Source organism: Salvelinus namaycush, chromosome 31, assembly GCF_016432855.1.
Source record: "Salvelinus namaycush isolate Seneca chromosome 31, SaNama_1.0, whole genome shotgun sequence".
Classification (NCBI taxonomy): domain Eukaryota; kingdom Metazoa; phylum Chordata; class Actinopteri; order Salmoniformes; family Salmonidae; genus Salvelinus; species Salvelinus namaycush.
This window is the reverse complement of record NC_052337.1, coordinates 33,856,461-33,882,728: the sequence shown is the minus strand read 5'-3', so window position 1 is coordinate 33,882,728 and position 26,268 is coordinate 33,856,461. Positions and strand designations below refer to the sequence as shown.

General features: G+C 43.0%; 1 protein-coding gene and 1 non-coding gene across 2 annotated transcripts in view; both read right to left on the bottom strand.

Moving 5' to 3' along the window:
• Window positions 1–26,268, bottom strand: part of rai14 (retinoic acid induced 14) — a 42,417-nt gene that overhangs the window by 2,017 nt on the left and 14,132 nt on the right. Inside the window, exons 3-15 of the mRNA XM_038971163.1 lie at window positions 21,453–21,583; window positions 18,263–18,351; window positions 17,633–17,697; window positions 11,366–11,423; window positions 10,444–10,514; window positions 5,809–5,915; window positions 5,328–5,515; window positions 4,645–4,682; window positions 3,132–3,221; window positions 2,833–2,943; window positions 2,348–2,449; window positions 603–2,138; window positions 223–384 (exon numbers count right to left, since the gene is read on the bottom strand). Coding sequence (XP_038827091.1) covers window positions 223–384; window positions 603–2,138; window positions 2,348–2,449; window positions 2,833–2,943; window positions 3,132–3,221; window positions 4,645–4,682; window positions 5,328–5,515; window positions 5,809–5,915; window positions 10,444–10,514; window positions 11,366–11,423; window positions 17,633–17,697; window positions 18,263–18,351; window positions 21,453–21,583 — 2,748 coding nt within the window. The remainder of the gene's footprint in view (window positions 1–222; window positions 385–602; window positions 2,139–2,347; window positions 2,450–2,832; window positions 2,944–3,131; window positions 3,222–4,644; window positions 4,683–5,327; window positions 5,516–5,808; window positions 5,916–10,443; window positions 10,515–11,365; window positions 11,424–17,632; window positions 17,698–18,262; window positions 18,352–21,452; window positions 21,584–26,268) is intronic.
• Window positions 25,490–25,544, bottom strand: LOC120026594. Its single transcript, XR_005473166.1, has one exon. It is a non-coding gene; the product is annotated as a U7 small nuclear RNA (small nuclear RNA).

The following is a 26,268-nucleotide window of genomic DNA, read 5'->3' as shown; positions in this document are numbered from 1 at the left end:
TACAGAGATCTTCATTTTAACATTTCACCACATCATTCATCGCAATTCCGCTTCCAACTGTCTGGCAGTTGTTCCAGGAAAGTCCTTAGCCGAAGGGATGTGTGTAAACAGTGTATCCTGTCTTCTCTGACGCTATCGGAGTGCGGGTGAATGTAGTATACTGATTCATGGTTGAATGAGCCATATTAGCTATAGTGTGAAGGTGTATGACTCACGACTCACCCCTAGCTGGTACTGCAGCTGCTTGACTTGCTGCTGTAGGCTGTCCAACTGCTGCTGCTGCAGGGTCTGCTGTCTCTTGGCAGAGCCTGCGCTGTAGGACAGCTGGGATAGGCTATTTAAGGCATCCTTTAACTTCCCCACCTCTCTCGACAGGTCATCAATCTGAGACACAAACAACGCGGGGGATCAATACAAGGGTTTAGACGAAACTGATTGTCTATCATGGCCATAACAAATCAACATGTAATGAGGAAGCAAAATACAGGGATAGCTTTCTAAACTCAAAGTATTTCCTTTGCCAAACCAGGGAACTTTGCTATATTATTACTGGTGAACATTGTACTAAACACTCTACCAACAGACAGCTGTAACTTACAAACCTTCTTATTCTTCTCTCTCTCTGAGCTGACGTGTCCCTCCACCAGCTTCTTCAGCTGAGCTATGGCATCCTGGGCACCTCTGAGCTTGGTGCTCAGAGTGTGGTTCTCCTTCTCCCTGCTGACGGCCAGCTCCTGCAGGGCCTCCCTCTCGCTCCTCCCCTCCTTCAGCTCCTGCCACGCTGCAGCCGCCTCCAGAGCCACCTCATCCTGCTTCCTCAGGGCCCCCTGGAGGAGCTGCGTCAGATGGCCCACCTCAGTCTCCAGACCCCCTCTCATCTGCTCATGCTCCAGCCGTGATATAGAGTCGTCCGGTGTGTGGTCCTTCTCCACGGTCAGTCTGTTCTGTAGGGCGTCCACCTGCAGGGCCCTCTGGGACAGCTGTTGTCTCAGAGCGTCTGCCTGGTCCTCCAGGTCCTTGATGGCGCTGCCCAGAGAGGACACCACCTGGGTGTGGTCAGCTAACGCCACTGACCCCTGGGCAAGAGCATCAGCCTCCTGCTTCAGGAGGACGATCTCCTCCAGAGAGGCTGAGTACTTGCTCTGTGTGTCGGCTAACGATGCCTGCAGCTCCTCCACTCTGCTCCTCAGCATGTCCTGCTCTTTGACTGGGGAGAATACAGGGCTGCCAGGCTTAGACTTGACAGCCCGGGTCTCCTCCAGCTGGTTCCTGGTGGAGCTCAGTTCACTCTTGGCCTCGCTGTAGGACTTGGAGAGCTCCAGCAGGCGGCGCTGCAGCCCATCAATCACACTCCCCAGCTCACCCTTCATCTCCTCAAAGTCATTAGCTGCAGCCTCCACAGGGACCGTCCCCCTCAGGGCTTCCTGCAGCATCCTGATCTCCTCCTGTGCCTCCTTGAACCGGTCAACCAGCAAGCTCTTCTCCCGATCACCGCTGTCGTCTGCTGCCTTCAGCCTGGCCTCCTGCTCCCTGATCCGGCCTACATCCCTCTCCCTCTGCTGCCCTGACTGGACCAGCTGGGACCTCAGCTCTTTCACTTCCTGCTCCAGAGAGCTTCTCAGTCTCTGGAGCTCCTGCTCTGCCAATTCCCTTCCTTCACCACCTCCTCTTTCAATCTGTGCCCTGAGGGCCAGCACCTCCTCTCTGGCCTGCTGGTGTTTCTCCTGTGTCTCCGTCAGCTTGGCCTGGAGCTCTGCTAGACTCTCAAGCAGCACCTTTCCCTCCCTTCCCGTCTCCTCATCCTGCTCAGGTATGAACCTGGCATGGAGCGTGCGGTTCTCCTTCTGCGTCTCCTGTAGTTTGGACTGGATGCTCCCTAGGGTCTCCCTCAGCAGCCTGATCTCCTCCTCGCCTCCCTCCTTCCCCCCCTCCTCACCCTCTTCCTCCTCCTGTCTCAGGGAGGTGCTGCTGAGCTCCAGGGCGGACCCTTCAGACATGTCCTCCTCGGTCCCCTGAGGCTGGATCAGGGCCTCGCTGGGGGACTCGTGGGTGGTGTGGTAGGAGGCGTTAGAGTTCATACTATCCGGACGGGACGAGTCCTCATGGCCACCCTCACCTCCCTGGGGAGACGGACGCTTCTACAGGGAGATGGAGAGATGAGATTAAGGAAAAATAAGTAAACACGGTTTAGTCTATTATTAGGATCTTAATGGATATTTCTTATGTAGAGTGATGAATTATAGTAAACAAAACACTGGTATTACTATTGACAGAGAAAAGGCCTATTATCACTATAATGGGATATCTACGCTCTTGGAATGACGAGTTGTTTCGTTTGACAGCTTACCTTGAGTATCTGGGCTAACTGCTGGTTCTCCAGAGACAGAGCAGTAATCTTTGCTTGTAGGGCCACTACTAGAGCTGAGTCTACCTTCCCACAGTCCTCTGCCTGTATCAACACAATTATACAGTTAACCTACAATGGTTTGGACTACCAGGGAATATGTTAAGTTCTTGGGGCATCTCATGAGACTTCCATAACCTTCCATTAGTACATGTAGTAATATTAGTCAACAGTGTGGGTGACTGTGTGGGGTGTTGAGCTACAGCAGGACAGTGCCCTGGAGCAGACAGGATTCTCTACCTGAACATCCCCAGCCATTAAAAACACAGCACAGCAGCTGTATAAATGGGTTCCAGAGAGATAGAAATGGGACAGAGAATGCTAGAGGCCTGGGATCAAAGCAGCTCAGGCAAGTGATATTAAAGGCCTGCGCTGTAGCTGTAACTCGCCTTGGGCCCCGGCTCCGTCTCCGTCTGGCTCATAGTCACAGTCTGGTCCACAATCTGCTTCAGATCCTCAATGGTCTCCAGCAGCATGCACTTCTCCCCCTGTAGCTTCTCCACCTCCTCCCTCAGAGACACGCTCTGCAACTCCTCCTCCTGAGACCGGGCACGGACAGACGAGAGAGAGAGAGAGAGAGAGAGCAGTGAGCAAAACCAACATAAACAAAAATATCGACACAGAACAAAAACATGACGGACAACAACCAAGATAATACTTTAGAGAAAAGAGCTATTCTTTTAAATGTAATAACTTCTAAGAAATTCTTGAGTGTAAGTGCTTGTACCTTATAATTAAATACTTTAGATCCAAAACTTTTACTGGAGACCGGAGTTTCATTTGGGGTCATGTACGCGGGAGAGTTGGGGCTAGACATCTAGAAAGTTTGGAAACACAAAACATAATTACATTTCTCACCGTTTACTCCTGCGTTCGGGAACTAGACATTTCAGTTACAGTACTCCAGCAATAGTCAATACATACAATTACACTGAGACACACAGAATAACAACCCTAATGCACTGAATACAAAGAGCCCTTGAATGAAAGAAGTAGACAAGCAGGGTGAGGGTCCAAAACATTTAAGGACAACACTGGGAATCCAAACAGATACAAAGGTAAACACATTAGAATTTTTACTGAAGACTGGAGTTTCAATTGGGGCCATGTATGCAAGAGAGTAAGGACTAGGCATCTAGAAAGTTTGAAAACACAAAACACGAATTACATTTCTTAAGTGTTCTGCTCTATAGACACAGTAATTACTACTGGGAATTCAAACAGACACATAACGAGGTAAACACATTTTACAACGTTCAAGAACTTCATTCAGAGTCAAAGTAAAGCGTTACCTGACACAAACAGGGCTAAGGATCAATCAAAAGGGAAGCAGATACATAGACAGCCACACAGGCGGGAAACAAACAGGCCGAAAACAGACAGGCAGACTGACTGGCAGGCAGACTGACTGACAGACAGACAGAGAGAGACATGCCTTTACCTGCACAGGACTTATGGGAGGTGGAGGTGCTTTTCGTTTTTTGGGAGTTGTGCTTCGATCGCCACCTAACCTAGCCACTTGATCATGCTGAGGTGTGAGTGAAGGAGTGGGAAGAAAGAAGAACAAAAACAGAAGAACGATCCCGCAGTGTTTAGTTAGGTTAGCTAGTGAAAAAGAAGAATCAAACATTTGGAGAACTTTTAATCAAAGAGAAGGTATTTATCCAGGAGTAGCAAGGGCTTGGCGATTGATCTGTTTAGCTAAGGTGTTAGATTCATGCTCATACATTGTCCTGTTTTGGGGTGGCAGGCAGCCTAGTGGTTAGAGCGTTGGGCCAGTAACCGAAAGGTTGCTGGATCGAATCCCTGAGCTGACAAGGTAAAAATCTGTCGTTCTACCCCTGAACAAGGCAGTTAACCCACTGTTCCCTGGTAGGCCGTCATTGTAAATAAGAATTTGTTCTTAACTGACTTGCCTAGTTAAATGAAATACAAAAAAATTAAATGCTTGAAGTGCATTTCAAAACGAGTTTCATTATGTAAAAAAAACATAAGGTTTAAAAAGAAAGCTATCAATCTCATTCAAGATTAGATTAGGTTGTTTAATGATGATACTGTGGCAAGAGGTTGGTTTTGACTGTTTATTGTGTATTATTCCTTCTGATTAGACTAATAAGTGTAATTTATCACGTTCAAATCAAGTGAATGTGTGTAGGGTCAATGAGCAGGACAACTGGTTGCAGTTGTGAAGTTTGGAAGAAGATAGAAAGATTGCAGAAGCTGAAGTACCGGTAACTTACCTGAGGAGTTTGGGGGGACTTTGGAGACTTCGGGGTGTCTGTGAATGAGGAGAGAAGGGGGAAAAAACAACATTCAAGGGACAGCCTGAAGATGGCAGTGTTGGGTCAATTCTGCATAACAGGCAAACTGAAAAGTTGCATTTCAAAGCTTGACCACAAAGAGGTCAATGATGTATCTGGGTAGATTATGGAGAAAAGGAAAGAAAAGCCCAACGTTCGTCTAGTCAAAACATATTTCTTTCTATAAATTTACGCAATGCATCATGTTACAACCAACAGCTATTAACATCGGAAATCTTGAATGTAATAACTTCCATACACCTCAAAAGAATTAAGCCTTTAGAAGTTTGCTAGAGCAGCGACTCCCAACTCCAGTCCTCCAGTACCCCCAACAGCACACATTTGTGATGTAGCCGCGGAGAAAAACACATGATTCAACTCACTGAGGGCTTGATGACTAGTTGACACGGTGGAACATGTGTGCTTGTCCGGGGCTACAACAAAAATGTGTATTGTTGAGGGCACTGGAGGACTGGAGTTGGGAAACACTGTGCTTGAATTTCATAACTTCCACACACCTCAAATAGATTTGAAGGGAAATGAAGCCTGAAGGAGTCTGCTAGTCTCTGGTTAACTGCCTCATACTAGGCACGATCCAGTAATGAAGACAGTTCCTGTCTCACCTGAGTCGGAGTGGGCCTTGTGCAGCGCCGCAGTGAGGATGGCCTTGACTTCAATGCTGCCAGACATTTTGGCGTAGTGCAGGACGTCGTGACCCAAAGAGTCCACAGCCTGGAGGTCAGCTCCTCTCTGAACCAGAACCTCCACTACAGACACACTGCTGCTCTCACTGGCCAGCATCACCGCTGTCCTGTATCACACAGTCAGAAATAGTATTGTCATTGTCGTCATCACAATACTCATCATTAACATCATCATCCTCCTTCTCACCATCATCATCACCCTCACCATCATCACCCTCACCATCATCATTCTCATCTTCACCATCCTCATCCTCACCATCACCCTCACCATCCTCACCATTATCATCATCCTCACCATCAAGGCATTATAAGGTAACGTGCTTGTAGACAACCCTGTAATGATGAAATGAAGTTATGAAGTGGAAGGCACGTGTGATCTGCCAGATGAGTCCTCCCCTACCTGCCGTTCTTATCACACGCGTTGACGTCGGCTCCCCAGTCCAGGAGGCTGCCGCACACCTCCGCCTGGGCGTGTCTGGCGGACAACAGCAGGGGGCTGAGGCCATCCTGCAGGACCCACACATCATAGTTCACTCACAGTAACAGTATCCTGTGTAGACGGTCTGTTCAGATGCCTTGATCATAGCAGGTGAACACAGAAGCACACATACTGTACCGAACTGACATAGTGACATCACATACTGTACTGTTAAAGGATCCACAACCTTGTTTCCCGGGAAAGGAAGAAGTGGGAGAAGTGATTGGAATGTAAGCGCTACAGTACATATTCAGCTGCTGCACACTAGAAGCATTGTTTGGTCTGCTGCAATGAAAACATACCAGACGCATAGCACAGAGAAAAACCAGCTGATTCGCTCATGTAGTCTATGACCACAATGCAATTCCTAAGAAGACAATTGGAGCTTTAATGAGTGGTAACAGGCTGGGCTACATCCTTCAGCATCCTGCTAAAATAAAAGCACGACTTTATAGCTCCAACCTCCACTCAAACAAACCAGAGCAAAGGCCTTTTATTATATTATTTTGGCATGTGGAGTTAGCCATTCTCCCCCACAGCTCAGAGAGGGAAAAAGAGAAACTTTACTCTACCCCCCTCTCTCTCACACACACACAGACCCCTTCGTACACCCATCCACACACAGCGTTCTCCGTCCCATGCACAGACAGTCCTCCTTATCAAATAATGTACACAACACAGCCAGCCATCCACATACGTTCCACATATTTTCTAAATTCCTTTCCTTATATCCTTTCTTTCCCAGGGTTTGGCTTGTCTTAATAATAAGGTTTAGGAAACTGACACCTCATCAAAAGCAGAGGCAGGCAATATCTACATGCGCAGCCTGTCTGCTTCACAGGACATTACACACACTGCCCTGGGCGTTGACTCTTAACACAATCAGGAGGATTTACACACTTAATTATTATGTGGATTATAATACATGGACATTTTTGTAGCGGTTGATACATTTTTCACAAGGGAAAATCAAGTCAGAAATTTCTAAGTGGAAATTGCAAACTTTAGAAGCCTTTTTAAACCTTGAATTCACAACAAATGTTTTATTTCCTGTGTTGCAGGAAATTCTCCTGCAAATTTCTGACTTGATTTTCCCTTGTGAAAAATGTATCAGCAGGAAATTCTCCTGCAACGCGGTGATCAAATTAAGATACTACATCTGTACCTTCAAAATCAACTCCAAAGTAACTTAATTACTTCTAACTTCTACCACACACTAAAACCAGGAGCCAGTTTAAAAATAATTTCACCATTTGCAACATACAATATACTTTCCCCAGAGATACACGTCACATACCATAACTAGTAGGTTGAGTGATTTCTCTGGTGATATTTACATTTCCAAGACCTTGTCTAGACGTAGACTACCAGCTCTGTCAAGGTGGTGAGGCTCCTGACAGCCAGGTGTGAGAGAACTGACAGTGACAGCTCTTATTCACCAAGAATGACCTTGGATGATACTCTCGTCTATAAAATGGAACCTTCCGAGTTGTTTAACATATCCGACGTTCAGACCACACTCTGGACAGTTAGACCATATTATTTGTCACTGGGGTGATTTCTGCTAAATAACATGGGAATCTTTTCAGACCATACTGTACAGTTTTAGTTAGTGTGTGTGTGTGTGTGTGTGTGTGTATATGTCTATACAGGTGTAGGATCTTAAATTTGATAATCCTGTTGCAGGAGAACTTTCCAGCAATGCATGAAATGTAAAACTTGTAGGCTATTTGAGGTTTAAAAAGGCTTCGGACTTGATTTTCTCTTACAAAAATGTATCAACCCCTACAAAAAGGTCAATTTATTATAATCCGCATAATAATTCACATTTCCTGTTGCTGCAGGATTATTTTCCTGATGTAGCAAACTGGCTCAAATTAAGAGAGATCAGATAAACCTTGGTAGGAAAGAGGAATGAACCCTAGCCATTGAGTGTAGGTGTGACCAATACAACATTTGACACTTGAGGAATCTAAATTGGCTTCAGAGATGTGTCAGAGCTGCTTAGTGTTAAACGAACACACACCACAAAGGGCAAAGCTATTATGTGGGTTTCTAAGGGCCTTATGTCATGTACTTACCAGCCGAAAGGCCTAACTTTCGTCTTGAAAACAGAACAAGACAAAAGTCCTGCTTTCCTCATCTCTGGCAGACAAAGCCCTGGCAGTCGCAGAGTGTGAATGTTGTCCAGAGTGTGAATGTTTTCATACCCCTCACAGTCTGGGGGCAAACAAGGGGATGAGAAATACGTGGACTGATCCTCATGCCTAAATAAAGCTACAGTATGGCATCTGTGGTTTAGGCCAGCAGAGCAGAGGCTGGCTGCCAGGGCCCAGGAGGCTAATGTAACAATCTAACATTAAAACCATGTGTAATCTCAGCACGGTGCACCACAGAAAGCTGTGGGTAAGGCTGTCTGGCCCGACACACAGAGATGGGAGGGTTAACCGTGAAGGAGTGCCCAGGGTCCTAGCAAAGCCACATTGTTACAGCAATAATGTGTCCCACTGGCTATAGTTTCCCATATTTCTACTCCATTCGCTCCTGCATTTGAGAGGCCTGCGTGACTACAGTAAGTACCTCATCACCATCCTGTAATGGTATTGACATAGTTCTGTCTCTGTGTGTTTTATCGGTGTGTTGACATAAACATGGATTACAGCCAACCACACGGTAAACATTCACCCCTCAGCGACTGTGAATGTTCAAAAACCGCCAATCCCAGGAATTCTCTCTTTGTTACATCATTTTGGCAGCATTTACAGTATTTAAAGAAGATATATAGGCATGTGGCACGTCAAGTATTAACAAGTTGGCATGTTTTTCCCAGCCCTTTCTGTTAGAAGAGAAGATGAATTAGATCCAGATGTGAGAGAGACCAGGATCCAGGTTCACCCTTCACTGTGAACCACGGCGATAGTGGTGTTGACCTACAGTAACACGGAGTAAGAGCCGGCGTTAGCTACAGCTCATCCCACTGAATGTGAAATGCAGCCAAATGAGGTACTTTGGCTTGACGTGTGCGCTGCTGATGACTGTCTCCATCACCTCCTTGTGAGGTCATACTCCGTGAACTTCACAAAACCTCTCAACAAGGATACATACCGCAGCTTGACTGCCTCCCGCGCCCGACTGTTTCTGAACAGCAGGCTCTGCCCACACACAGCTAATGTACCGCCGTTCAGATGGCATCAAAGCCCATTTGGATCGGATGGATAGCACTCCACCATTACCCGCGATTGTTTCTGAGAGAGACTTTGATTGCTGCAATAGCTCTCTAACAGAAACACAACATAGTTATCTTGTGTGTTTATTATCCGGAAGATACAGACACGATGACAGGCTCACTGTAATGAAGATGTGTCAACCAGGGTTTGAGTGGGGTGAGAAAGCGATGCACTTAAAAAACTCTGACTGGTGTGTGACTCCCTCCCTGGCCCTCCACAGCGCCCAGTTCCTTGGAGTGTATCAGTGTTCTGTGCTATTTCAGGATGAGGGAGGCTTGAGGAGAAGCCACAGCTGGATTGGAGAGGGTTGATATCTACACTGCAGCACAGCTCTTTTTTATAATATTTCCCCCATCAAAAGCTAACGTCTTTGATTGTGCCAAATTGATTCATTTGTTAACAAAAGAGTATCGTAATTCCTATCTTGTTTTAAGTATCACTTTCTCTCATGCGGCCAGCTGATGACAAATGCTCTATGTCAGCGTTATAGACTTGGCAAAAGTACAAGGAAATGCAGGATTTGAGAAACGTTTCAAACAATTAAGTATGAGGACAGCGGATGTAACTCAAACCCTCACTAAAGGAAGAGTATGCTTCTCTACGGCAGAGTTGAATCAGAGGTTCGGACTGTGCTCTATTGGATATTACTGAGACTTACATTCTTAAACATGTATCCCGTGGTAGACTGGCAGTAAATTACTGGATCAGAAGGACTCTAAAAACACTACATAAATAAAAGCCCTCGCGGCTCTTTATACGACCCCTGTGCTGCAATTAACGTAATTGGAAGTAACATAGGGATTTTTATATGAGAGTGAGTGTGTGTTGGGAGTGGGTTTGTCAGTGAAGCTGGCGGGAGGGAGACATCTTGTACAGCAGGGATGTGGCATCACGCCTCCCAAAGAGGAGGAGGAAAAACAACACCGAGCTGAAAGAAACCACAGACATGTAAAATGTCTCCATTGGAGACCACAAGCCCAGCTACCACGACACAAATACACAATGTATGCCTCCCACACACAGCGAACCCCCAACACACACACACCGTTAACGCCACAATAACACACCATCAACTCCACAAACACACACTTGCATGCTCAGCCGCACACACAGTCAGTCAGGGGATGTTAATTTGCTTGTCATTTGTTGAGGCACAGCAGAGACAGTACAGTGGGACTCTACTCCATGCAGCATTTATGCGGAACAGCCTTCTCTCAACCCACAGGGTAGTAATAATACTTCAGGCCTGGATATTTCTTTAGTTGAAGACGATACAAACAATAACTTGAATGAGAAAACTGCACTGTATCTGATCGAATGGCATACGTACCGTGTCTTTGATGTTTACCGGACACTTGTGCTCACATAAGGTTTGGACAATCCCAATGCTTCCACTGGCAGCTGAGGGAGAAAAATAAGATAAATGGATTGATAAGCTCAAAATGCCCTGCCTACCATGGAGTTATGTACGGCACGAATACAAAACGCCACGGCAGGTTATTGACTAACTTTGAGAGCCGTGTCAAAGCTCTCCCATAGGCCCCCGGCATGACTCCTCCTATAGCAGCTTGAATAGAACCCTACTGTGTCCAACATGGTGCAATTATCTTGCAGTCACCCATAGATGGACGTTGGAACCCTGGAGAAAAAAACCTGTCAGTAGAGTCTCTTACTATGCAATTGACATGGCTCTTTTTACTGTAGTCTTTGATCCAAGCCCCCGCCCCCCAGATAAAAGCATCCTCTGCTGGCCGAAGCCTCTCTAAATGTATATGTTCTTTAGTAAAGTATGGTTCACCCCAGGCACTGAAACATTCCTGTCATATACTGTATAAGAAAACCCCCGAGGTATATTCTGGTCTTATAGCCGCGGCCGATTCTGTAATCATCAGCAGGACTTTGAGCTGAGGTACAGCATTGAGATGGATGGTGTCATGGATGAGTACAGGACCGTGACTGAAAGAGGGGAATTGAGATCAGGTGCTTAGAGGATAGGCTATCTGCTGCTCTGCACCTAAGAGGAGGAATAATCAAGCCATTTTATCCTCCTAGGTTTGATGGTCTCAAGTAATACAAATAGATCTCAATCGATTTGTGATGAACACCACCATTTCAGTGTGAATCTTCAATGCCTAAGTTACAATTTTCCCAGAGCTGATGCCTAGGGATGTCCTGTAGACATAAAGTGTCATACGTTCATGTAGGCATTATAGAGGCCTTCTGCATACAAGTTATTTCTAACCAAGTCTTACCTGCGTGATGAAGGGCTGTCTTCCCTGAGCTGTCCAGAGCATCCAACACACATTTACTCTGGTGGGAAAACACAGGCTTAGGTCAACATCTATATTACCATATTATTTTTCCATCACTGTTATGTTTGTCTTGAAAAATTGGTCTGAGCCTTAAAAAGGGGAACCACGGCAAATTTCGGAATTTTGTCCAAGTGCCTAAACCTCTGTGCTTAGTGTTGGACTGTCTGTCAAAGTGTGCACCTCTCTCACTCAGGGGGAGCAAGGTAGAGCTAGAGCGAGAGCTACGTCACAAGGTTATGCGCCCCTCACTGAGCACTAGATAGAACTTTATGGAATACAAAAAATATACGGGGAAAGAAAATGTACGTTCCGTCACAGCGAACATACTAAATCTGGGAAGACCAATCGATTGTGCGATGCAACATAAACATTGTATATGATACATTTGGGTCACGGGTTCACAATTTGACCTTTTCTGAGATCTCTGCCAAGCAAGCAGCAGCTCGTGCAACAACACACGCACAAGAACTCCTCATAAAACACAACACTGTCACCGTCAGTTTTCAAAATACATCCGTCTTTACCACATCACCCAACACGCCTTTTATTATAGTCCTATAGTCACAAGCCATTTCTTTCTTTCAATGGCGTTCTCTTTAGCCTAAACCAAGCAGAGTCCCATGAGCAACACAACACACATAAACTTAAGCAATCGAGAAATATATACTGAAGCAAATTTCACCCACGTTTTAGATAAGAAAATATTCTCATACCTTATGGGGTAGCTAATCGAGCCTAGTTTGGAGACAGAGATACTGAAAGTTTATGAAGACAAAAGCCAAGCGGACACGTGGAATGATTTTATTTGAATGGATGGTTGACATGACAAAAAGGTATGAGGATATGTTCCTATCGAAAAGGTGGGTCAAATGTTGGCTTCAGTATACATTTCTGGCGCACTAAAGTTGAGTGTGTTGTTGTGTCGCACACGCATTTTCTACTTGGTTTACAGAGAAAGGGATTGAAAAAGAAATGGTCTGAAAATAGGACTATAATAAAAGGTGTGTTATGTTATAAGGAAATCAGTCAATTCAAATACATTCATTAGGCCCTAATCTATGGATTTCACATGACTGGGCAGGAGCTCAGCCACTGGGGAGCCAGGCCCAGCCAATCAGAATGAGTTTTCCCCCACAAAAAAGGGCTTTTATTAAAGACAGAAATACTCAGTTTCATCAGCTGTTCTCAGTCAATCCCACTTGTGAAGAAGCCGGATGTGGAGATCCTGGACTGGCGTGGTTACACGTGGTCTGCAGTTGTGAGGCCAGTTGGAGGTACTGCCAAATTTTTGAAAATAAAGTTGGAGGCGGCTTATGGTAGAGAAATGAACATTCAATTCTCTGGCAACAGCTCTGGTGGACATTCCTGCAGTCAGCATGCCAATTGCACACTCCCTCAAAACTTGAGACATCTGTGGTATTGTGTTGTGTGACAAACCTGCACATTTTAGATTGGCCTTTTATTATCCCCAGCAAAAGTTGCACCTGTGTAATGATCATGCTGTTTAATTTAGCTTCTTGATATGCCACACCTGTCAGGTGGATGGATTATCTTGGCAAAGGAGAAATGCTCAGTAACAAATTTGTGCACAAAATTTGAGAGAAATATACTTTGTGCGTATAAACATTTTCTGGGATATTTTATTTCAGCTGGTGAAACATGGGACCAACACTTTACATGTTGTGTTTATATTTTTGTTCAGTATATTTTGAAAACGGTCAGCGACAGTGTTGTGTTTATGAGAAGTTCCCTCGTGGGTGTGTTGTTGCATGTGCAGTAAGCCCACTATTGGCTGCTGTTTCCTGCTTGCTTGGCTGAGATGTCAGAAAAGGTAAAATTGTGAACCTGTGACCACAAAGTTCTATCTAGCGCTCAGTGAGGGGCGCATAACCTTGTGACGTAGCTCTCGCTCTAGCTCGCTCTCCTTGAGTGAAAGAGGTGCACACTTTGACAGACAATCCCACACTAAGCCGGAGAGCTTTAGGCACCGTTGTAAGCCATTTTTTAGACACATTTTCATTTGGAATTAATGGGAGGGCCTTTGCATCAGGTTTCCGACAGTGTGTCAAGTCAATCTGTACGGGCAAGTGGTTTAGCTGGCCATTCAAGTGACAGGCATTACCAGAGAGAGGGAAGGATATGTATTAAATCTGACTTCAGCGTCCCAACTATTTAGAAAATGGTCTCAATCTCAAGGAGACACTTAAAATGAACCCACTGAAAATAGTTCCCTCAGTTGTTGATAGGCTACATATCGATCACAAAAACAGCTTTAGTACAGAATTGCTACACTGAAGCTTTGAATTCTGCTGGTAAAAAACAAATATAAGAAGGACTGATATTAGCATTAAGTAGATGATGTACATACAGATATACTCACAGCAGAGTTCATTTTGGCAGCTATTTTAGATTTAGTTTTAGTCTTCGTCACATTTTAGTAATTACATCCATTGTTAGTTTCAGTTATCAGTCGACTAAAACTATTTTAGTCTAGTTGTAGTCACAGCCATTTTATTCACATAATAGTCAGTGCATTTCTTTCTTCTATTAAATAATTAATATTTAGGCTACCTCCAACTTCCATCATGTGCACATTCAGATAGCCTTGTCCAACTACACTTACTATCTCCTCGTATAACTTAGCTGGCAACATTGATATTGTGGCAGAGTGTAACCAAAGGCAGACATAATTAATCATACAGTGCATTCGGAAAGTATTCAGACCCCTTGACTTTCCCCCCCATTTTGTTACGTTACAGCCTTATTCTAAAATGGATCAAATACAAAAGAAATCCCCAATCTACACTCAATAAAACAGTTTTATAGATTTCTTTGCAAATTTATAAAAATAAAAAAAAAACAGAAATACCTTATTTACATAAGTATTCAGACCCTTTGCTATGAGACTCGAAATTGAGGTCAGGTGCATCCTGTTTCCAACTTGATTGGAGTCGACCTGTGGCAAATTCAATTGCTTGGACATGGTTTGGAAAGGCACACACCTGTCTATATAAGGTCCCAAAGTTGACAGTGCATGTCAGAGCAGAAACCAAGCCATGAGGTTGAAGGAATTGTGTCGAGGAACAGATGTGGGGAAGGGTACCAAAAAATTCCTGCAGCATTGAAGGTCCCCAAGAACACAGGGGCCTCCATCATTCTTAAATTGAACAAGTTTGGAACCACCAAGACTCTTCCTAGAGCTGGATGCCTGGCCAAACTGAGCAATCAGGGGAGAAGGTCCTTGGTCAGGGAGGTGAACAAGAACCCAATGGTCACTCTGACAGAGCTCCGGAGTTCCTCTGTGGAGATGGAAGAACCTTCCAGAAGGACAACCATCTCTGCAGCACTCCAACAATCAGGCCTTCATGGTAGAGTGGCCAGGTGAAAGACACTCCTCAATAAAAGGCACATGACAGCCCGCTTGGAGTTTGCCAAAAGGCAACTAAAGGACTAAGACCATGAGAAACAAGATTCTCTGGTCTGATGAAACCAAGATTGAACTCTTTGGCCTGAATGCAAAGCGTCACGTCTGTAGGAAACCTGGCACCATCCCCATGGTGAAGCATGGTGGTGGCAGCATCATACTGTGGGGATGTTTTTCAGCGGCAGGGACTGGGAGACTAGTCAGGATCGAGGGAAAGATGAACGGAGCAAAGTACAGAGAGATCCTTGATGAAAACTTACTCCAGAGCGCTCAGAACCTCAGACTGGGGCGAAGGTTCCCCTTCCAACAGGCCAACGACCCTAAGCACACAGCCAAGGCAACGCAGGAGTGGCTTCATCACAAGTCTCTGAATATCCCTGAGTGCCCCAGCCAGAGCCCGGACTTGAACCCGATCAAACATCCCTGGAGAGACCTGAAAAAAGCTGTGCAGTGACGCTCCCCATCCAACCTGACAGAGCTTGAGAGAATCTGGAGAGAAGAATGGGAAAAACTCCACAAATACAGGTGTGCCAAGCTTGTAGCATCATATCCAAGAAGACTTGAAGCTGTAATCGCTGACGAAGGTGCTTCAACAAAGGGTTGAGTAAAAGGTCTGAATACTTATGTAAATTTGCAAATATTTCTAAAAACGCTTTGTCATTATGGGATATTGTATGTAGATTGATGAGGGGAAAAAACAATTTAATCCATTTTAGAATAAGGCTGTAAAGTAACAAAATGTTGAAAAATTCAAGGGGTCTGAATACTTTCTGAATGCCTTGGCTACAGGTTAAACAATTTACAGCTCAGATTTTCTCCCCATCATGGGCTCCTGAGTGGCGCAGCAGTCTAAGGTTTTCCTTGCAAATGGGAGAATTTGAGCTTTACAAAAATGCCAGAAGTATTACTGCACTCCTAATATTCAACAAATAGCATTAGTTTTTCGCTATAGGAAAAAAGCAAACTCAAATAGCATTTGCGGACCATGGTGTAAGAGCGGCAACACAGACTAGAGAAAAACAGAGCACATGGGAAAATAGAGCTTCTGATGTAATCAAGGCAAAAATAGCCTACATTAAAGTAAGAGAGAGAGAGTAAACATTGTTTCTAGTTGAGGTTAGTTACAAGTCAAGTGTGCTGGCTTCGCATCAGTTCAAAAGTGTGACTGAAGTGACAGCTTGGGAGCTGTGTGGGAGAGCGGGGCAGATCAGTTCAATCAGACCACACAACTGAAAGATGTCAACTCTGCCAATGAGAGGATTGCATGAAATATTCTGCTGCATGCTTAGATTTGGACAAAACAGATAAAGTATCTTCATGTCAAATTAAAATGTCCATTAGTCTCACATGGAATTCTCGTCACATTTTTGAAGACTAAAATGAAAAGTAATTTGTAATAGTTATAGCTTTTTCCCAGGGCATCTAGTCTCATTATTGTCATAGTTTTATTCAGGAAAAATAGCTTGTTTTGCAGAGTATTTTTCATGATAGTTATTGTTGACAAAATTAACATGGACTCGCAGATCATATTACAGTAAGAGTCAGCCATTCTGATTAATGGCCAAGTATTGTCTTGTATGCACACTGTGGTGTAGACTTGATTCTGACAGCTTCATAAAATCATATTTTACGTACACAATTATGACATGTTAAACTGCTTCAGGATCGGATCCCTTTTTTTCAATTATCGCCTAAAATGACATACCCAAATCTAACAGCCTGTAGCTCAAGACCTGAAGCAAGGATATGCATATTCTTGATACCATTTGAAAGGAAACACTTTGAAGTTTATGGAAATGTGAAATTAATGTAGGAGAATATAACACATTAGATCTGGTAAAAGATAGTACCATCATCTTTGAAATGCAAGAGAAAGGCCATAATGTATTATTCCAGCCCAGGCACAATTTATATTTTGGCCACTAGATGACAGCAGTGTATATGCAAAGTTTTAGACTGATCCAATGAACAATAGCATATCTGTCAAAATGTTGTATCAAGACTGCCCAAATGTGCCTAATTGGTTTATTAATACATCTTCATAATTGTGCACTCTCCTCAAACAATAGCATGGTATTCCTTCACTGTAACAGCTACTGTAAATTGGACAGTATAGTTAGATTAACAGGAATATAAACGTTCTGCCCATATCAGATATGTCTATGTCCTGGGAATTATTTTTGTTACTTACAACCTCATGCTAATCACATTAGCCTACGTTTGCTCAACCGTCCCGCGGGGATGACACCGATCCCATAGAGGTTAAAAATACTGACTAACAACAGTTCATGCACACAGAAATCCCTGAACTACAACAGGACTTGAACAAGCTATCCACTGTACTTGTTGATTTCCACAAGCTCCTGCAGATGCATTAACAGACTTTTATTGTGTGGACGTACGCATGGCTGAACGGAGGTCATATCATAGTTGTGTGAAGGATAGAGAGGAGGTCATGGGTTAGGTCAGCAGATACACTAGGACAGACCTAAGAACCACCAGACAGAACACAACCAGATATGACACACCTCTCACCACAAGACATTACAGTCAGTCAGTGAACCCATCTTCACAATGGTCAGAGAGACACTTAAAAAAAAAATTGGGATTCAACGAAAAGCACAACTGTTTTAGCTCGCTTGCATACAAATGACCCATACATAAGGGTGATAATGATGAACTACCGGAGAACATATGAATGGCTTCATCCGATACAGCCAGTGAGTGAGTTGTCGGTCAACATTTACGTTTGCAGTTTCATTCATTCAGTAGCTCCATCTTACCTGTATAAGCTTTTTGGCACACTCCTGATGGTTGTTTTTGGCAGCGAGGTGTAAAGCACTAAAACCTGAGGGGGGAAAAAATACATCCAGGTGAGATATCTTCTGTTGCAGCTTCAGTTTAATTCAACGCCCTGCTGGTCTCAAGTCTATATCTGTAACCACTAGCAGTAAAATCATACTTGAGAAAAGTTTCTGGGCAGACTAGGTCTATAGGTGAATGTTCTCCTATACTATGTTCAGGAGATATTCACATGTTATGTAAGTAGCTCTGCCTAGAATTATTAATCTGGATCTTTGGGCAGGCACAGTACAACAAGGTATGTCAGTGGTTCCAATTCAGCCGTGTGTGTGTTTTTTTTTGACCGCAAGAATCCCAAACAGATATAGTATTTGACAAAAACTGAATCATTTCAAACCTTGATTACGTTGGGATACGATCACATATACCTCTATTTATGCATGGGAATACTTGGGAACATATTTACATCACTTCAAAATGATTTCCTGGTGATTAGACAGTCTTTTATGTCCAACAACGGAAATTATTTACAAAAAAACATTGCTCAGAAAACTCAAGGTGGCAAATAAAAATCACCTATTGGGGAACCCTGAGGAATGCAGTCCACTAACCTGAGGTGTCTATGACTGATGTGTCCACTCCATGGGCCAGGATGACTGCCAGACAATCAGTTTGACCACGGGTGGCAGCCACATGGAGACTGTATGAGGAGAGACAGGACATCAAGATGATCAGTCTAACACAATGGAATGGTACAGTGGAGATTAAACATGTCATTGGAGGAATAAACAGAAAATACAGCAATCAATTGTGAAGAAAAGAAATACTACAATTCCCTACACAAAAAGCAAACAAAGGTCAACAACACTAGAATTCAATCTTCACCAATGTGATCTGTCAATATGACTTTCACTGGCCAGATCTGCTTCTTCAAGTTGGAAACATCAAGAGAAGGTTAAGTGGCGAGGTGACTTTTGAATTCGGTGCTACGGAATGTGGTGTTAGAACAGGGTGAGTGCATTGCTGTGGATCAATGAGCTCTGCTCTAGGCCATCAAGCAGACTCAGAGCTAACACACACACACACACACACACACACACACACACACACACACACACACACACACACACACACACACACACACACACACACACACACACACACACACACACACACACACACACACACAGAGAGCACACACAGAGAGCACAGACAGCCGCATGGCCTCTAGCACCATTCAACTCAAGAACACGACAACAGAGAGCAATTACCACTGCTATAGAGGATGTCTTCCTCAAAACTATGAAACATAAATGTAGAAAAAGGAAAGCGCAGAGCAGGTTCCAGATTCCAAACATTCTGGTGCACTTCTTCAGAATGGCTTTGACTGATCCAAGGACGAGAGAAATATTGAAGTAGTCAGACTGAGTAATCCTCCAAGTGTGTTTGCACCTGTTAATAAATCAGTTCTGCTGTGAAAAGTTGTGATTTTAATTGGAAGAGATAACGAGACCATTTCTTTCACATAGTTTTTTGGAAGAACACAGATTTTTTGTAATGAACATGGATGATCTAATATTGGAACATTTAGATAAGCAAATGTTTAGATAAGTTAAGTGTCTAGACTATTTAATAGAGCTTACGCAGTGTATCTGCTGAAATGAATTACCCTCAGAATGGAAAGGCATTAATCAAACACACTTGCCTGACTAACATGTTTGATATGCCTGGCACAGCCTGATATGTCCGTTTCATTTTTAATGAATCTTTAATTAAGCATTCTCCAACAGCTTCCACAGTCAGCCCACATTTCAACACCAATTACACTTCCTCGGGACATCAATTGCAAGGTCAATAAATTATTATTCATTCATGATAACAAGTACAAGTGGAAGGGCACAATTTAACTCCTAGAAAACGATATTATCAATATTAATTTAAGACAATGACTTGCAATTACTCGTCATGTAATGAACTGAATTAGTTGCATTTTCCTAATGAATCAGGCTACATAGGACACACACACACAAACAGAGTTATCACGTGATTATCTGTGTGTGTGTGTGTTTTGCAATAATAATAATAATAATAATAATAATAATGAGAGATGTCGTGCTTTCAGACACCAGCAGTTTCCACCCATTCCAGTCATTACGCACAAATTAGAATTCTCCAGTATCTCCATGGCGACACTGGCTGTTTGGGTATGCCATGCCAGTCAGTGTGTGTCCTTCTGGGAAACCTTGGAAGGTCAGATATGTAAACAATGGTGGTCTTTGTATGAGTGACATTAAAAACACCTATGTAGCCTGATAGTTACATATCGCAATATTCTTTTTGGACGATATTATATAGACATTTGATTCCAAGTATCGATTTGTAATATATATTATGTATTTTGTTTCTGTATTCGGCTGTACCTGAGCCAAAACTCTGGTAGTTTTCATCCTATAGCTTGTTCTCCATCTTCCTTTTAAATAGTGAGCCAACATGTTTTCAGCCCTTTTATTTCCCGGACTGATCAAAACTCATTCTTTCTCTTGTCTCTCTGCAGCAGATATACAGTGAGCAATATTTTTGGAACATCAAATCGCAATAAAATCCGTTTCCGATTCGTAATACATATAGAATCGTGAGAATCGCAATACATATCGTATCGGCAACTAAGTACCGTGATAATATCGTATCGTGAGGTCCCTGGCAATTCCCAGCCCTAATTGTGTGGCTGGCTGGTGTGTGCAAATCTCCCTCAAAGTAAATGACTAAATATATTTAGGTCAGTGGTGTCATCTTTCACTGGTCTCTGGTGGTGGTGCTCTGTCTACAACTGTCAGAAAGAGGTCAAACATTAACACTGTCCCTCTGCATTATCTGGTCCAGCTAGGAAGTGGGAGCATGGCTGTCAAGTCCATTCAGAGCCTATAGAAATCAGGACAATATCAGGACACAATCACGCTTTGTGGTATTTGGAAGATTGTTAAACACAAAGGAGACCATGCCCTACACTATACAATTGGAATTATATTATGTTCAATAGGCTATCAATGAAAGGCCATAGATTCTCACAGGTTTGTACACATGAAAAGAGAGAAGGGTACAGGAATGGCTTTGCCAAAACAGCGCATGGGGTGCATTTTATTAATCATTAGCTCACCAATTGAATCATTTCCCCATCATGAGTAACAAAAGATGCCATTTAGACTTTAGCACATATTCATTATGGAATAGTAGGAAGGGCAAAGCTAAACAGATAGACAAAAGGAGGAAGAAAGGAGATATATGATGGCAGTGATGCTCGTACAGATATAATTACATCTCTATGGTGCTATACTTAGCAACTCATTGTCAGGGTGCAGTTAATTCAGAACCAGTGATTTGCATGACTTTAACTTTCTTTAACCATGATAATACCTCAACCTTCTCTGGCTCCAGATTACTTATTCCCTCCTTCAACAGGGTATCTAGGGCAGTTCAGTTCAGTAGCATCTCCACTAGTGACAGGGGCTATGGCTTATTGAGTCAAACAGTTGCCCGGGGCCAATTCCATCATTATCAACTATTGTAGGATGTACTGCAACTTCTATTCTGTACTGAAACAGTATCAGTGTTGGAGTTTTAGATGGTCTGGGGAAGATGAGCAAATATGTAATTGATTCAAACAATAAACATGACTATACTCATATTCCAAATTGTTCTTTAATTCAGTTTGCAAAACCCACCTCCCTAATCTCCAAGCTGTCCCAATTCCCCGTTTCTTATCTGTGTGTGGCTCAACACCATCCCTCAACCCTCGATACTCACGCTGACTTTCCCTCATTGTCCAGTTTGACCGCGCTGGCTCCTTTCTTGGTGAGGAGAGAGGCCACCTTCTCCACCTCCCCATGTTCCACAGCTGCCAGGAGGCGCTCATCGTTTTTGCTCCATTCATGGGCCTGAGGACGGAGAGAACGAAACAACATCACAGAGGTTAATGCTTCTCATTCACAGAGTAGAATGTACCTACTACCCTCCCACTACTGTTCAAATCCTGTGTGGCAAAAACCACAGTTCCTTACCCATTGTAGACAATTAGCATAAAAGATAAGAGACGTCATAGCTGTTGGTTGGTTTTACTCCACAGTGAACCTAGCTAACACAATTCAGCCTGTGAACATGGCCAGCCGTGTCTCTCCGGTAACCTCTAGTCTAGGTGATAATCCCATTTAGACTTAATCCTTAAATAGGGAACTCCTCATTACATAACCTGATGAACACAGTTCCATTATAGCTTAAAGGCATTAGGATAGCTTATAGGCATTCGACAAACTGCACCAGGAGGTTGTTTCAACACCATTAACAGAAGATTGTTTCACTTTTAACACATTTTTGGCCACGATGACCTGATGACCGTGGCTATACTGCATGACACTCATTCAGTTCGAAACCTTAGGCCTATCCCATGTTTTCTTGCCTGAGTCCACTGGATCATATTACTGTGAAAACACAATGCCTAGGGGAGCCAGCTTCCCTCTGCTCCTAAACCATGAAATCAATTGCTCAAATAAATGCTTGTCTGCACAGATTTACAAGGGCATTCATTTTACCAGAGCCCAGGGGCCTCATTTATCAACCGTGCACACATTTCTAACACAATTCTGGCCTACATGGAGATTCTAGATTTGCGTGCGCGACAAATAATTGAGATTAACGCTTCGAACACACCGACTGCGTCATTGCGTTTCGATACACCAGAAGTACATTCATTTCCAATGGAACGCTGCATTTGCCTTGCAGCATTGCGTTGCAGAGGCAGTTGCAGTGCGTTCTGTGTGGTGCATACGTTCCATAAATCGAACGTATGCATCAAATTGTATGAGTGGACTTGACAGAAAGTAGCAAAATATGAATGTAGATTTTTTTTTTGCACACATTCAGTAAAAATTTGGGATTACATAAAAACAGTTTGATTGCATAATTTCTTTACATTTTTTATTTGCCAAGTATATTATTTATTCGATGACATCCTCAAATTAATTGTGAGAGCCTATAATATAATTTCCCTCAAATGCAGTTTTGGAGCGAAATGCAATAATAAATAGTCAAGATAGGCAGAGTAGGCTCTTTCAACAATGAGACCAACGTTGAGGAAGGTGGTATGACTATTTCTTTCACACACACCTCATTGGCTAGGTTAGCAAGCTAGGTTAGCTAGCTAACGCTAACTAGCCACATCTAGCACAAGCTCACTACTAAACTGACCTGGCAATCCTACTATCGTGGACACTTGTCTCCAAGCAGCATTTTTTTGTGTTTATGTCCCTGTAGCTGTCAGCAGTTGTGTCAAAAAGACACGGTTTTGAGGATACTGCGAAAATGATTCTCTCCTCCATGTGTCCAACCGCATGCGACCATTTGCAAAAGGTACCTGCATCAGTATAGTTGCCTAGCTGCGCAAAATGTTATGCAGCAGTGATGCAACGACGCAGTCGGTGTGTTCGAAGCGTTACCAAACTGTCGCTTTCAACATATACGCATGTTTTCATTGATAAATCAGAGCCATATTATATTTCTGCGCTCGCGTTACCATCCTGCCTGCAAAACGCCCTCCATTCGCGTTTTATGGTAACATAAATCCCCTCATTGGCTGTATGATTTGAAAATGTTGGAACTGGGTCATGACAGTTTCTAAAGCGCTTTGTCAAATTTGATCTTTTTTCAAGAAATTAGCGAGTGACATTGTTTAGCAGCGACTGCCAAACACTGGCCGTGAATTTTGCAAAAGGAACTGTCTATTGAACACTTTAAAAGTGCATACGTTATGCAAAATACGAATTGTTGTTCAATATTTTGATTATCCAAATTTACTAAATAAAACATTTACTAAATAAAAAGCCCCTCCAAAAAACGTATTCATCAATAAATGATTGTGTTTCTATGTCCTGCCTTGGTATAGGTTTTGAGATTAAACAGGATATTATGTTGCGCAGACTCGAGCTTCTATCGCACAGCAATACTGTACCCTACCCATACTGTCATAGGCCAACGGTCTTTACTTTCGAGCATGGTTGACTATTGAATGAGCGATTGATAAATGGTAGCCTACTAATTGTTTTGTATAAACCAGTCATGTGAGAAAAGGATACATGCCCTGCAATATGATTATGATTTAGGCCTATATAATAAAAGTAAAATAAATAGCCTATATTAGGCGACATTGCTATGCGATCTTCTTACCAACAGAAAATGCACCCATTTTATCATTAGGCCTACTCTAATGTTTTATTCGCCTACCATTATTATAATTCCCGTGCATCAAACACCTCTATTTCCAACAAAATACAAATATTTGCTTGCAATACAATTGATAAACCACTAGAAGTCGTGTGTAAGCATGGTGCGTGGAAATACGCACACTTTCCCGTCAAGTTCAACATTGATAAATATGCATCTTTGCGGGAAACCAGCGCACGAAAGGTTTAGGGCATTTTTTTGATAAATGAGGCTACAGGAATGTTTGAAATGTCCCGAAAATGACTAATGTCCCAAAACAGGGAGGATTGTTTTTCTAACTCAGCCACAGTCCATTTTCACAACGAATTGCCCTCATTTGTAATCCTGACTGACTGTCAAGACGAACAGGGCTCCAGTCTGACCTCATAGTGGGAGGTCACTGGCTGGCCAGGCCACACTGACTCTGCCATACCCTGCCTGGCATGCTCATATGCTCGATGATAGCAACTATCCACCCATTCACTTCCATCTTTTTGGAGGGTTAAGGCACTGGCTTAACTGTTAGGATGATGGGAGGCTCCGTCTGGAACAAGTATCCATTCTCTCCGCACTTGTGTGCACACACACGCAGAGAGAGAGAGAGAGAGAAGGAAAAGTAAGGTGACGTGAGTAGAGTGGGAACTCTGAAAGTTGACTCTACATGCAAGAAGAGGACTATCCATCAGTCTGACAGTCTGCCTCTGTAACAGGGAGAAAAATAACACTGAGAACACTCCCCAGTCAAGAGGCTTTAGCACTCCCTCCCACACCAAAAACAAACCGGACCAATGCTTTGTGACTGACTCATGTACTCAGCTTTACGTGTTGCTTTGAAGGAAACTGTCTGGCCTGGTAGGTAGTATTAATTCCGTTTTATTTGAGGGCCATCCTACAATAGAAGTGTCATCAAAAGTCAAGATGTCTATCAGACATCAGTATGTGGACGGTAGGAGATGATGCTTATTCCATGGTGTCCTTTCCGAAGCTATTTCAAAGCCAGGTTTCCGTTGAAGCTATGTTATTAGTTCTTATGGGTTCTACCTGACACCGACACGTGAGCAGAGGAAGGGGACCTGTTGAAGAGACCTGCGACCTCAGGTATGCATAGATGAGCTGCAGAAAGAGCAGAGGGGTCAGACACTCCTCTAGTCTATCACTATTTTGGGAATGTTGTAACAGAAGCCAGCTCACAGACAGTCCGGGAATACCAAACCTTACCCTTACCCAACACCGGCAAAATGCACTGTTCTGATCTGGTACACACAGCAGGGTATGACACATTCATCATCTATAAACTCAGCTCACACACAACTTTCCACATAAAAAATACTATATATATATTTTTTTCTTTTTATAAATACTGTAGTGTTTTTGCGGACTTTACTGTAGTATTCACTGTAATCTCTTTTTGCAGAATCTAAAGTCTACACATTACTATTGTCTAAATATGGTATTAAAAGAAAACTGTAGTATATACTATAGTAATTAATTTAGTGCTTTTGTGGACTGTTGTATACTGTAGTGTTTTTGCAGACATTACTGTAGTCTTTACTGAAGTGATTTTGTTTCATTATCTTTTACATAGAAGTGGAGGCTTTCTCCTTGAGGAAACCTACTGGAGAAATACTAAAAGAGCAAATGTTCCATAACCTGTAGGTAGGACTGGGGCTGTCTGTAAGGAACACAATATATGGTCTATACTTGTCATCTACTGTAGGTTTCCCACTTATGGGTGGCACAAATTGCGATATTGGGGGAGGGGAATGGGAAGGTTATATGCAAATGAAATACTGTAGTATTTAAGGGTAGTGTTTTTGCGGACTATACTGTTTTTGTGGACATTACTGTACTATTTACTACAGTGATTTTTTTTTGCGGATAATACTGTAGTATTTACTATAGTATTCTACAACATTCTATAGTAAGTACTACACATGATCGAGGGATACTAGTGTGTAGTATAGTATTCTATAGTCTACTGCAGTTTAGTATAGAATTATGTAGTAAGTACTGTAGTATTTTTTCACGTGGGTAAGTGGACAAATATGTAAAACAAATCTGAAAACCTCCATGTGATTGGTTTCCAACTTTCCATACATGGTAATAGAGGGCATTTGGATTCAGCCAACTGGTTTTCATTGAGCAACTCAAACTGAAAGCATATCTTACAGTATTAGACAACACAAGCCTAGTGGTAGCAATTAGCGAACACATGTTTCTTCCCTGTAGAACTCTAGCTCCTAAATAGTGAAGGGGTTATACTGTCAGGATGATCTGACGTTGGTGTTGTATGGTAGATTATTCCTCTTACAAACATCAAGTTCAGGTACTGTGCTGGCAGACCACAGTCATCTCATCTGAAGGCTAT